This window comes from Dunckerocampus dactyliophorus, chromosome 1 (assembly GCF_027744805.1).
Source record: "Dunckerocampus dactyliophorus isolate RoL2022-P2 chromosome 1, RoL_Ddac_1.1, whole genome shotgun sequence".
NCBI classification, from domain to species: domain Eukaryota; kingdom Metazoa; phylum Chordata; class Actinopteri; order Syngnathiformes; family Syngnathidae; genus Dunckerocampus; species Dunckerocampus dactyliophorus.
In genome coordinates, this window is record NC_072819.1 from 44,502,709 (window position 1) to 44,515,776 (window position 13,068).

Below are 13,068 nucleotides of genomic sequence, written 5' to 3' on the forward strand. Positions count from 1 at the left end.
AAATTTTTGTCTCATCAGACCAAAGAACCTTCTTCCTTTGGGCAAAATCTAGGCGAGATTTCATGTGATTTCTTTCAACAGTGGCTTTCTCTTTGCCACTTTACAGCTACGACTGGTGAAGAACCCGTGCAACAGTTGTTGCATGCACAGTCTCTCCCTTCTGGGCTCCCACTGAAACCCTTGAGAGTGGTTGTAGGCGTCTTGGTGGCCTCCCTCAGTAGTCTTCTTCTTGCCCAATCACTCAGTTTGGATCTCTAGGCAGATTTTAAAAAATCCCATACCCTTCCATTTCTTAGTTATGGATTTAACAGAACTCTGTGGAATGCCACAGAATTGGAAATCTTCTTGTAGCCATCACCTGTCCTATACTTTTTACTTATCTTCTTTTCCGAGTTTCTTGGAGTCTTCTTTTGTCGTCCTGTTGCAATTGTGGCATGAATACTAATGAACCAGAGACTGGACCTCCCAAATATAGGTTTGTATTATACTACAATCACTTGACCCAGATTAACTGTACTGAGGTGATCTCCATTTGACTAACTGTGATACTGCAGGCATCAACTAGCTGGACCTCTGCTGAATTAGGTTAATCACTCTAAAGGGGGTGAATATTTATGCAAACACTTAAATGCTTTTGCAAGGCACTATAGGTAATCCATCTATGACAAAAACAGGGACACTTTTCTCCTTGCGGCAAGTTGGTTTATCATGAACATGATTCAGAAGTTCTTATTTTTTAGACAAATTACCACATAATGTTATGTTAATGGATATCAAATGTTTACTTTTAAACACTTTTATCTCGCTGTCTCATTACTGGCAAAGCTCTAAGCCTGCTTCTAGCAATATTTACTAAGGTTCAGGGTGTTGTTATGAAGATAAAATATGCAAATAGCAACATTATTGGCTGTTTGGTGCCAGTTAACGAAAAAAGCTCGTTTGTTTAGCCTCTTTTGTCACATAACAGATATTTAGAGCGTGGAAGTAACAAATTCCATGTAATAAAATGAAGATTAGCTCAGAGCTGTAAAGGATTTATGCCTGTGCCAATACGGGCTAAGGTGGCTCTGGCATGCTTCATAAAATGCAAGAATCACTCACAGGGTTAATTTTATTTCCCTCAAATATTAATTAACTTAAGTTCACTCACATTTTACCAAACTGGATCTGTGCTCACGTGTGAGCGCTGAGACTGACGTCAACGTCGTTGTCATATTGGATGTGGCAAGGCTGCGCTGTAAGTGAATACAAATGAATGAACTTACTTTCATAAAGTGCCTTTCTACAAAGAAATTTAAGTTAATGCCTCTCGTTTATACATTCACACACGCTTAATATACTTGGGAAACAGTTAGGCACCAAAAACAATGTATTATTTGATCTCAGATGGCTAAGATAAGAACTTTATTGATCCCACACAGCCTTAATTCACATTACATGCACTAAGTAGTGCCCAAAAATCGTACACACACATTTAAGAGTATTGTTACTTTACAAGACTTTTACTTAAGAAAAAATATGTGATGTTACACAAATTGGTATCCTTATTGGTTGATATCGGAATCGGAAATTAAGAGTTGGACAATATCGGCATATTGTGATGATACCAATATTGGACATTATTTAAATGTTATATAAATCTTATATATAAAATTGTTTGCACCCTTTCTTTGTCACACTTACATGTTTCAGATCATCAAACAAATTAAAATTTTATTATTAAGGGAGAAAAATAATCCAAACCTACATGGCCCTGTGTGGAAAAAGTGATTACCCCTCCATTAAAACGTAACTTAACTGAGATTAATTGAGATATATCAGTCTGGAAAAGGTTATAAAGCCGTTTCTAAAGCTTTGGCACTCCAGCAAACCACAATGAGAGCCATTATCCACAAATGGCGAAAACATGGAACAGTGGTGAACCTTCCCAGGAGTGGCCGGCCAACCAAAATTACCCCATGAGCACAGCGACGACTTATCCAAAAGGTCACAAAAGACTTCACAACAACATCCAAAGAACTGCAGGCCTCATTTGCCTCAGTTAAGGTCAGTGTTCATGACTCCACCATAAGAAAGACACTGGGCAAAAACAGCCTGCATGGCAGAGTTACAAGACGAAAACCACTGCTGAACAAAAAGAACATTAAGGCTCGTCTCAATTTTGCTAGACAACATCTTGATGATCCTCAAGACCTTTGATAAAAAACTTTGTGGTCTGATGAGACGAGGTGTGCGTCCCATCTGGCGTAAAAGTAACACCGTGTTTCAGAAAAAGAACATCATACCAACAGTAAAATATGGTGGTGGTAGTGTGATGGTCTGGGGCTGTTTTGCTGCTTCAGGACCTGGAACACTTGCTGTGATAAATGGAAGAATGAATTCTGCTGTCTACCAAAAAATCCTGAAGGAGAATATCCGGCCATCTGTTTGTGATCTCAGAACCAACTTGGGTTCTGCAGCAGGACAATGATCCAAAACACACCAGCAGGTCCACCTCTGAATGGCTGAAGAAAAACAAAACGAAAACTTTGGAGTGGGCTAGTCCAGGGGTCAGCAATCCGCAGCTCCGGAGCCGCATGCCTCCTTCAGCCTCCTTGTTGCGGCTCCCTTCACCAAGCGCGGTGTTTTTTTTTTTTAACACCGAAGTTGGGGAAATATACATTTTTGAAAAGAATGTGAGAGAAGTGAGCTGTAGCTATGAGCCCATGACACGCTAATCGCTGAGGTGGTTACAGGCAAATAGCGGGAGCTGACTGTGCATTGACCGCTTGTGACTGCTGTGAAGTGGGGCGGACCCCTTTCACTTTTACATCTCCAAATATCAGTCTCTACATTTGTACAATACCTACAATCCCTACAATCGCCAGATTTAGCGGGAAAATGGCCAAGTTGGCAACACTGGGCTGCACATGAGATAGGAAGGAGGGGAGATGGAGAATCGTTCATAAAAATATCACAGCATCTATTCTCTCAATGACAACATAAACAAGAAATGATAAAAAAAATAAAAATAAAAGAATGCCTCAGTCAAGGATAGGACAAATGGTTAGAATGGTTATTGATGACAATTCAGTGCAGGCATCAACGCTATCGAGCAAACAACACTCATATGCAGAAATGTGAACTGTGATGAGCTTTGGCTACACTTGGTTTTCATTTTAAACAAATATGGGAACCATTCAAAAAGGCTTACAGAGTTCAGCGTTTAAATGACTTCAGAGCAGGGCTACACATGCACGCTGCACTTTTATTTGTTGAATTTTGTTGTTGTAACAGGTAATTTTAAAAAGATTATAACTTTGACAAGTTTAGAAGCTGTGTAATGTTTTGCGGCTCCAGGCTGTACTAGTCAAAGTCCTGACCTGAATTCTATTGAGATGCTGTGGTATGACCTTAAAATGGCGCTTCATGCTGGAAAACTCTCCAACGTGGCTGAATTACAACAATTCTGCAAAGATGAGTGGGCCAAAATTCCTCCACAGAGCTGTAAGATACTCATTGCAAGTTATCGCAAAGGCTTGATTGCAGTTGTTGCTGCTAAGGGTGGCCCAACCAGTTATTAGGGTTAGAGGGCAATCGCTTTTTCACACAGGGCCATGACACAGGGCCATGTAGGTTTGGATTTTTTTTCTCCCTTCAATAATGAAAAGTTTCATTTAAGAACTGCATTTTGTGGTCAGTTGTGTTGTCATATTTAAATTTGGTTGATGATCTGAAACATTTACAGTAAGTGTGACAAACATTAAAAAACATCAGGAAGGAAATCAGGAAGGGGGCAAACAGTTTTTCACAACACTGTCTAATATTAGTAGACTTGCATGTAGCTTTACAAGCCGTGACCAGTTATCACACACTTATGGAAGGAGATGTATGAATGTGTCAAACACCAAAAAAAAAAACCCACGCTGATCACACCTTCATAGTAGATGAACTATTGTATTAACACATATAATTAGGCCTTCTATTTACTTGTTTTTTTGAACCATATGGTACCCTTACATTGCACATCCTCCATCACACCTTTTTCCCTCCTCCCAGCTTTCAGAGGAGAAATTCTTTCATAATGCAATAGCCTTGTCGACGCAATATGTCTATGCCATGACTGTCAGCAGCATACTAGTGTGGCACCGTGGATAGCATCTGCCACCAGTATAGCACCCTCCTGCTGGGCTTGCTGGTCGAACAGCAGGTTCCTGGATGAATGCCTTCTAACGGAATCAAGTCTTTCCCTATAGGAGCCGCTCAGCCATATGCCACTGAGCGAGACCCCTCGCCAGCTCCTGCTTTGGGTCTTGGTACTGCACATGCCATGCTCAGAGATTTAGTCAGACACACACTCAGGCCTTGCCAAATGTTTGATTCAGTGGAAGAACGTCATGTTAAAGTTAACACATTTTAAACTAATTAGACACCATATTTCAGAAGCAGGTAATGTTCAGTTTGACGTACATGATAGAAGACATAATATTCAAAAATTATATTTAAATCTTTTATACTATGTTTTTTTAACTATTTTGAAATAAACGATAACGTAATGTATATATTGTATCTGCGTGATGATGACCTACCAGCCACATGATTTTGAAATGTAAAATAAATAAAGCATGGCTTAAAATGAAGTACTGATCTGTCAACCACATTGTGAAAGAAAAAGAAACCTTTTGTTTCATACATTTTTTGGTTACTTTGACAAAGCACAGCTGCAGGAGTGTTAAGGCTGCATGCGCACTATCAAAATGGAAAGAACCAACAGAATAGAGTCCTCTGTGCCTCCTCCCTTCTTTGGACTCCCACGCAGCAGACATGGTGACCCACAGGCAGTTTGGGCTGTGAATCATCCTCCTCCTCCTCCCCACTCACGATTGTCCTTTTCTTTCACTTTCCCTCTCTCCCTTTTGTTGCTGTCCTCTTTTGCCAACAGTTATTCTTGAGAAGCCTATTCGCATCCCAAGGTCTCTGTCAGTGAAAGCTGCCAGCGTACTCAAGGGCTTTTTGAACAAGGTGAGAGTCCACTGCCAAAGCAGCCCACCCTCTGCTCACTCAAATCAGCATGTGTGACAGCATGGCCAAGACATTGGAGGCCACGCAGCATTTCCAGATAGCCTGGTGTATGCAGTACACTGAAACGCAACGAAACTGGACTAGGCTTAGACAAAATGCATTATGCCCATATTGGAAATAGGCTTTTCATGCACAACCCCCCCAAAAAATCATATAAATTGTAAATGTGTTATCACTGAATATTGACTTTCTCCCACCTGTATTAACCTGAGCAACGTTCGTAAAGTAGGAGGCTGGAAAGCCAAAGTGCAGCCAAACTCCTCAAAACGATTAAAACTTATCCGTGAGCAAGACCTTTGCACTTGCTTATCTTCATCGCCATTTACCCTCATGCTGTTTATTTGTACTCCTTCCCACACATGGCACCCTGCTCATGGAAATACTCATGAATCAACTGCTAAAATACTGTGTAAATGTTTCATGTGAGCTTGTTAAGAATGTTGTTAATTTTATTTGTTTTGTTTTTGCTTGTTTTAAATGTAACTCTGCTCCCTTCTTCACCAAATCTCTCTTGAAACCTGAATAAATCCAATAAATAAAATGCAAACATCACTGTATTAAAAGAAAAGAGCTCCGTCCAAGCACATGTACAGTATATGATGAAACCAATACTCTTCATTTTCCACTTGGCTTCCTTCTCTTAACAACTGTAACATCTGAAATTTGATATGGAATATCCTCCAGACCCAGACTCATTACTTTCCACGTGAAGCTACGTTGATGTATCGAGAGAAATTAGGAATCCAGATGTGACATTGTTTGGATTGTTTTGCTATGAAATTGAGTTGTCCCGGTTCACATTCCTGAGCAGCTGTCTTGCTTCCAACAGGATCCCAAGGAGCGGCTGGGTTGCCAGGTCCAGACAGGCTTCACGGATATCAAGTCACACACGTTTTTCCGCAGTATAGATTGGGAGCAGGTAAGTATTACAGCGAGGTTGTTGCTATGCACAGTGGAATGAAAATACAGCTGAAATACAGTCGTCCCTCTTTTATCTCGGTTAACTGGTTTCCGAGCCGACCGCTCGGCCGACCGAAGGTAAAAAGTAGCATTCAATAGTTAGAGCACAGAAAACCTGTTTATGATTTTCTAAATACGAGTTTTAACATTGTTACAGCCCTGTAGAGATGAAATAACATCCCAGTAATCACTTTCACACTCCTCTTTGTTTACATTACATTGCGCAGGCTACAGGATCTCTGCAGGGGTCTCTGCCGCCGCTCGCATACAGTAGCAAGCACCGAGCTATTGTTAGTCTCTCCAATTTACTTATTCTAAGCTTTAAGTCTTTCAAGCAAAGTGGGGAAGAAGGACAAGGAAGCCAAAAACTTACCACTTCCACATGGAATGAGAGGAGAACCTTTTTTTCCACTCGATCTCAACCATGGCATTTCTGTCTCAGCTATGAAATGTCTCAACTCTGCTGGCTCAGTAGCAGTGTCTCCATGCAATGTGAAAGGTAATGCCTCGACATGACTATCTAATGTCATGTCCCATTACATTACTGATGCCTAGTGACAGAATACTACATATAAATTGTCTTTCAATATTTTCGTAATATGCCACAGTCAGCCACGAAACAGCGATCATTTATTATTTTTTGAAAAAACACGATATGGTGAGGGAGCGATATTCGAACCGCAAAATAGCGAGGGACGACTGTAATGTGACGATACATAACGTAAACTAAGTACCGTCGTCCATCGCCACATAATGGTTCAAATTTCACCGCTTCACTCTATCGTGGTTTTTTCAAAAATATATATGAATGAATAAATCATGCTGTTTTGTGGTTGAATACGGCCTATTATGGACTATTAGTAAAACAAATATACATTTTGAAGCAAATCTTATGTATTTTTTGTTAAAATTAAGCATTCTCAAGAATGACTAAACTAAAATACATATACAATATAAGGCATTCAGAAGATGCAATAAAAATTGCTGTGAATGAGATGTAGTACTCTACACTGGTCAGTAAGTGTCAGTAATGTTACTGTAATGTTTGGTGAGACACACAAATGACGTGATCACCAGAACAACAGGCGTTTATTGCAGATTTGAATTATCTCAAAGCAGACGAAATTATTCCTAATAAAACCCCCTAATAAAAACGGGCTGTTGTTGCTGAGGTAACCCACGCCAAAAGTCAATTCTGAACCCCTGACGTTATTTCCTGTTACTCAGTTTTACTAGGCAACACATTTATAGCAACACACACGAGCACAAGTCTTATTTATGTCTTAAAATGACTTATTTACTCTTATTATGTCTACTCTTTTGGGTAGTATGGGTTTTAAAGGTGACTTAAGGGGTGTTATTTCATGTCTAGAGGGCTCTAATAATGTTAAACACATATTTAGAAGGTTCTAAACAGGTTTTCGATGCTCTAACTACAAAAATATTGTATTTATAAAAAAGGAATCCTATTTCACGGAAATTCACCTGTCATTGTCGGGTCTGGAACCTGCTAACTGTGATAAACAAGGGATTTGTAATTTTTGGGTAGAACTGTATTACTACATGTTAACAATCCTGCATTTCTAATTCTCCTTCAGGTGTTATATTAAACTTAACTTGCATAATAGATTAAGAGCATTCAAAATGAATAATTATTCTAGTTTAGCACAATCCAGACAATCTCTTGCTGTTGCTATCCATTGTTACGCAAAATAGCAGCAAATAAAAAAAACATGTTTCAAGCAGAGGAACTGATGGCAGTTCAGGGTGCTCACTGCCTCGCGACTGACAGCTGCTGACAGCTGTTCCGGGGTTTGACTTTACAACTTGTCAGCTTACTTAGAACTAATGTAAGAACAGCAGCAATCATAATAAATTCTGCACACCCACATTTAATGTCAGTTAGCTTTAAAAACAGGATGCCGGCTGTCATTACTCATTATGGTTTTCCTTTGTCACACATGACAGTAGTCTACTGTATGCATCAACAGCTTAGACGGCGCTCTATATACCTGACTTATGGTGCGGTTAGTGGGGTCTGTGCTGGTAGTATGCAGTCTGTATCCTGCACATGGACAATTAATGTACTTTAAATCGCTTTTTTTTGTGTTAAATTTGTGCTTTAGACCTATACTCTAATGGCATTTGTATCATTGATATTGATTGCATATGCACTATATTGTCAAAAGTGTTGGGACACTTCTGCAAGCTTTGAATGCAGGTCCAACGTCAGTGCCTGACCTCACAAATTCACCTCTGGAAGAATGGTCAAAAATACAGTACATATTACATATACAGGTTGTCCTGTACAGCGGTCTGAGTTTCGCAGATTCATTATTACGTACACGCTGCTGTTAATCATTAATATTATAGAAAAAGAGAACTAGTGACGCGTGTGCAGTGGAGTAATACGTAGGTGGATGAATACATTAGCGGATTGGCGGAGTAACATGTAGTCGTATCGCTCCACTGAAAGGAAGGACAATGTCACTTTTGTTCTTTTCAGTTAACTATTTAAGTTTAATATCTGTTATGACTCTGAAGGCAGTAAGGCAGACTTGGCTGGTGGCAGCGCGTGAAAGTGAAAGTCAAATTAGACATCGTAAGATGCTCAGTGGAGAAATCAACATTGGCTGCATGCCCAGTCCAAGCAGTTGAAACTTGGCGACCATCATGAGAAACATGATGAAACATGTGAAAGGGTCTGCTCCTATGAAATGGACAGTGACAAGCAGCGCAGCGCTCTCATTATTGAGACATCTTCATCCCTCAGTGTGCACATGGATAAAAGTAAGGAATTGTTCTATTTTTTTTGGACTGTACTCCTGCATTTAATGTTTTATTAATTTAGTTTATGTCTTTTATGTGTTCTTTGTACAGTGTGAGTAAGTTGGGACTTAATTTAGGTATAATAATATAATCTAGGTAATAAGATAAGACAATAAGTTCCGACTCACACCAAAACTCGACTTACGTCACTAGGAACTGAACTCGTACAGGGCTACCTGTACTCCTAAACCTCATGAAAAATCTTCCCAACGGAGTTGATGCTTTTATAGCTGAAAAGCTTGGTCATGAAATCTTACCTTTATGCATTACCACATAGTATCAGCATTTGGGAGCAAATATGAGGTGAAAGAAAAAGAGCAAAAATACAGTATAGTAGTCCATCTGTGTGAATTTCTCTTGGAGACGAATAAAGCATCTATCTGTGCAGCGTCTGAGAACGGGAGAAGGTGCGCTCGAGGATCGTCACACATATCCCTTTACATCAGGGATGTCCAAACTATGTCACGCGAGGGCCACGTACTGAAAAATGAAAGGATGCAAGGGCCACTTTGATATTTTCTAAACCAACACAGAGAGATATGCTAAAACGTTATACTGTATGTAGCTCAAGAAAAAACTGCATTTCAGCTTTGTAATATGGGTGAAATGCCACTAAAAATGACTTTTTTCCATAATAATACGAGTTTATTCTTGTAAAATTGCGACTTTTGTTCTTCATTTGATTATGACTTTTTTTCCCCATTTCTGCTGGTTTTTTTCCCAACTATTTAATTTCAACTTTCCTCTTGTAAATGTTCTCCTCATAATTCAAACTTTATAGCTTTTAAAACAATAATGTATTTTTCTTTATTTCAACATTGTTAATAAAATTATATTTTTCCTCATTTTACAAGTTTATTGTAATAAAATTGCAACTTTTTTCTCATTAGGAAACAATTTTTTTTCTTAATATTTTGACTTTACGCTGGTAAAATTTCTGTTGTTAATTTTTTAATTTTTATTTTTTTTCCAAATATTTCAACTTTCTTCTGGTATATTTTCTTCTCCTAATATTTTGATTTTATTCTCATGTTCTAAATTTTCCCCCAAACTAAGTTTCCAAAGTGTACGACTTTATTCATTGTTTTTGACTTTTAAAAAAAAACAAACTTTTTTTTTAAATATTTCAACTTAATGCTACTAAAATGACATTTTTCCTCATATTATTACTTTATTCTTGTGAGATTATGTCTTTTTTTTCCATGCTAGATTACAACTCTTGTCTTAATATTTTGACTTTTGATTGATTTTCTCATTTTTGCGGCTGTTGTTGTTGTTTTTTTTAAAGTTTCCTTGTTAAATTACATTTTTAGACTGTGCTGCGGGCCGATAAAATCACAGCCACGGGCCGCAGATGGCCCCCCGGCCACAGTTTGGACACTCCTGCTTTACATAAAATTGGATGTAGTTCTTGTAGTTGCGTATCGAATCGTTTACCTCAAAGAGATTTACTTCCGTACTTATTATAGATAAAAAGAACATTTTTCATCTGTGATTAATTATGAGTTAACTATGGATAAAATGTGATTAATTGCGATTAAATATTTTAATCGATTGACAGCCCTAGTTGAAACCCATTTTCAAACATACACTGTAGCATTGTTTAAAGTTGGTTCATCCATCAAAGTGGATCCTGTTCTGCCTGAAGGTGACCTTCTGTCCTTGGTGTGGTTTAACACTCCTTTATCACCCGTTTGTTGGACTCAAAGAGTACTGCCCGCACTACATCTTTAGGAAGACCTATATACACTACACCGAGTATATCCAGGAGTATTCTCAACAGACTATCTACAGTATTTTAGTTTAAAGCATGTCAAAGCAAACCTCAAAGTTTAACGCTAACTGATATGGGATAAAACTTGAGAAGCCTCGTTAATTAACCTTGTGTACTTTGTCTGCTTTAAAACAGCTGCATTTGCTTCCAGTTCCACAATTAAAGCATCACTAATATGCTTCTTTATAATATAAGGATTGTTTCAGTGTCTCTGTGGTTTGCAGTGTCCCTCATGGGACAAAGTATAAGGGTGTCAGGTAGTAACGGCAGTGAGGAGGAAAACAATCGGCAGTGTGTTAATGAGTGCTGCCACAGTGGTTGTGAAGTACACACCAAAGGCAAACTGGGGAAGGATATCAAAGCAGGAGAGACTCCTGAGTGCAGCAACCAAGCTTCTATGTAGTGCAGAGGGAAAACAAGTTGACAAAGCTTTGAGAGGTGGAGAAACGACGCTCTCTGCCCTCAAACTAGAAGCCTGTCTCCAGTCCTGACAGGCCTGGCACACTGCTAGTGTTGTTACTACGTATTAATATTCATCAGACAGTTCCCCAGGGTGCGGCTTTTCTCTGTGAAGAGATGACACGTTTGAATTTCATTTACCTGCTGTCCTCTTTCATTCCCTTTCCACATGCAAAGTACTTTATTGCCAGAGAAGTCCCGAATTTGATGAGGGTGCTGAAGAAATTGATCCTTTTGAAATGCTACTGCTGCAAATCAGGCCTTTTTAGCACTGAGAATATTTGTGATCAGTCCTTTGCCACAAATCTGAACTTGTCGTGTAGCTCCATTTAAAATCCATACATGTATTTTCTATGGCACTTATCCTATTCAGGTTCACAGGTCATTGCCATGCTGGAGGAACCATTCACAACCCATATTCAGTGTTCAGGCTAGGAGGTTATTTTCTAAGATTACTGTACACAGTACATGGCCCCATTCATCAGTCCGTCAAAGTAAAGTCCATTCAAGTCTTCCTCCACCCTTCGCAGAGAAACAGCCCCAAAGCAGAATCTTTCCACCTCCATGTTTGACAGTAAGGACAGCGAGTCGAGGTGTCTTGTATCCACATTGATGAGTTGATTACTTTCCTTAAGGGATTTTGTGTGCATCTTGTGCACATAACCAGTCTGTGGTGGTCAGAATGCTTGCTGGTCGGTAGGGGATTAATCAATAACAAATTCATTCATAACCTTTATTTAATGTTCTTTTCTGGATTGTTTGCAGCAGGGGATCAAACAGTTATTGACCCCACTGTGTGTTTGATACATTTCTAAATCTAAATTGTCAGAATATGTGTGCATGTTTGTCTGTTGCTCGTCTAAGAATGAATTCAACATAGACAATGTACACAGAATACACAGAAAAAATGCATAACTAGCAGAATAGAAACTGAAGAGACTATGTCGTGGTATATCATACAGTACTAGGGGCAACGGGGTCTTGGCTATATTGCTATATTAAAAGTAATCTATACTCATCGTCACTATACCCATGCTATACATCTACATAACGCAACAAAAGTCAGCTAAAACATTTCCACAACAAACTTTGTCTAGGTTAACGTTAGCCACTCCGAACATTGCAAGTGTATTCGTCATGTAACGGATGCCAGCCTATGAGGCTGCGCAAGTGTAGTACGTTGATAAAACCTCACCCCCTCTGCCTTGATAGCTGCGCTGAACACGCGGTCGGCAGTCGGGGCTTTTGCCGTGTGGTCAGCGCTCTCGTCTCCCATTGCGAAGGTCCTGTGTTCGAGCCCCGGAGCGGGCAGTGTTACACTCACTCACATGACATGGAGCCAAAACAGTGTCGAAATGACCGTTCATGAATATCGTCATTTTGTTTTATATGAATTAACATTTTGACCAGAAACACTGACACTTTCCTAATAATAGACCCACAAAGTGGATGTGGCCCTGTGATGACATCTTTCTGCCTTCTTCCCCCCAACACACACAGATTTTATGATGTCAAGCGCCCTCATACAGTATAGCCAGCATAGCTCGCTGTAACTCGCTTACATCTTTCATGTACCCCTTCGGCCTCTGGGCACTTCCCGTGTGTGTGTGTTTTGGAGGAGGGTGAGACAGAAGGTGAAGGGCCGTGTGATTCATTTCCACCACACAGAGCTTGAGCCTGCCCAACAACACATCAGACGGAATGGTTAAAGAAGGAGCAGAGAGGAGAGGTCTGTGAAAAAATGTATTACAAAAAATGAGAAAGACACAGGACACAAGGGAGAGAAATGATAGAAGAGTGTAGGTACTTGTTGAAGTGTTTGCAGTGTGCAACAAGAGAAGCACTGGAGGAAGCTTGGCTAATTTGAATTAGAGGGAGGCAGGGACTGGGTGTTATTTGTTTGAAGCTTTTCTCACAAAACACTTTGAACCTGACTAATGAACAGAAAAATGCTGCAAAAAGAAGCAGGAGCTTTGGAGGAAGCA

The 13,068-nt window shown here is 39.6% G+C and overlaps 1 protein-coding gene across 5 annotated transcripts in view; it reads left to right on the plus strand.

Moving 5' to 3' along the window:
* prkcz (protein kinase C, zeta) overlaps positions 1 to 13,068 on the plus strand; it is a 97,145-nt gene that overhangs the window by 55,368 nt on the left and 28,709 nt on the right. For all 5 annotated transcript variants that reach the window (XR_008570743.1, XM_054779825.1, XM_054779958.1 and 2 more), the window contains 2 exons: positions 4,922 to 5,001; positions 5,891 to 5,980. Coding sequence is in view for 4 of the 5 variants with exons in the window: in XM_054779825.1 (XP_054635800.1) it covers positions 4,922 to 5,001; positions 5,891 to 5,980 (170 nt within the window). In the remaining variant the exon portion in view is untranslated. The remainder of the gene's footprint in view (positions 1 to 4,921; positions 5,002 to 5,890; positions 5,981 to 13,068) is intronic.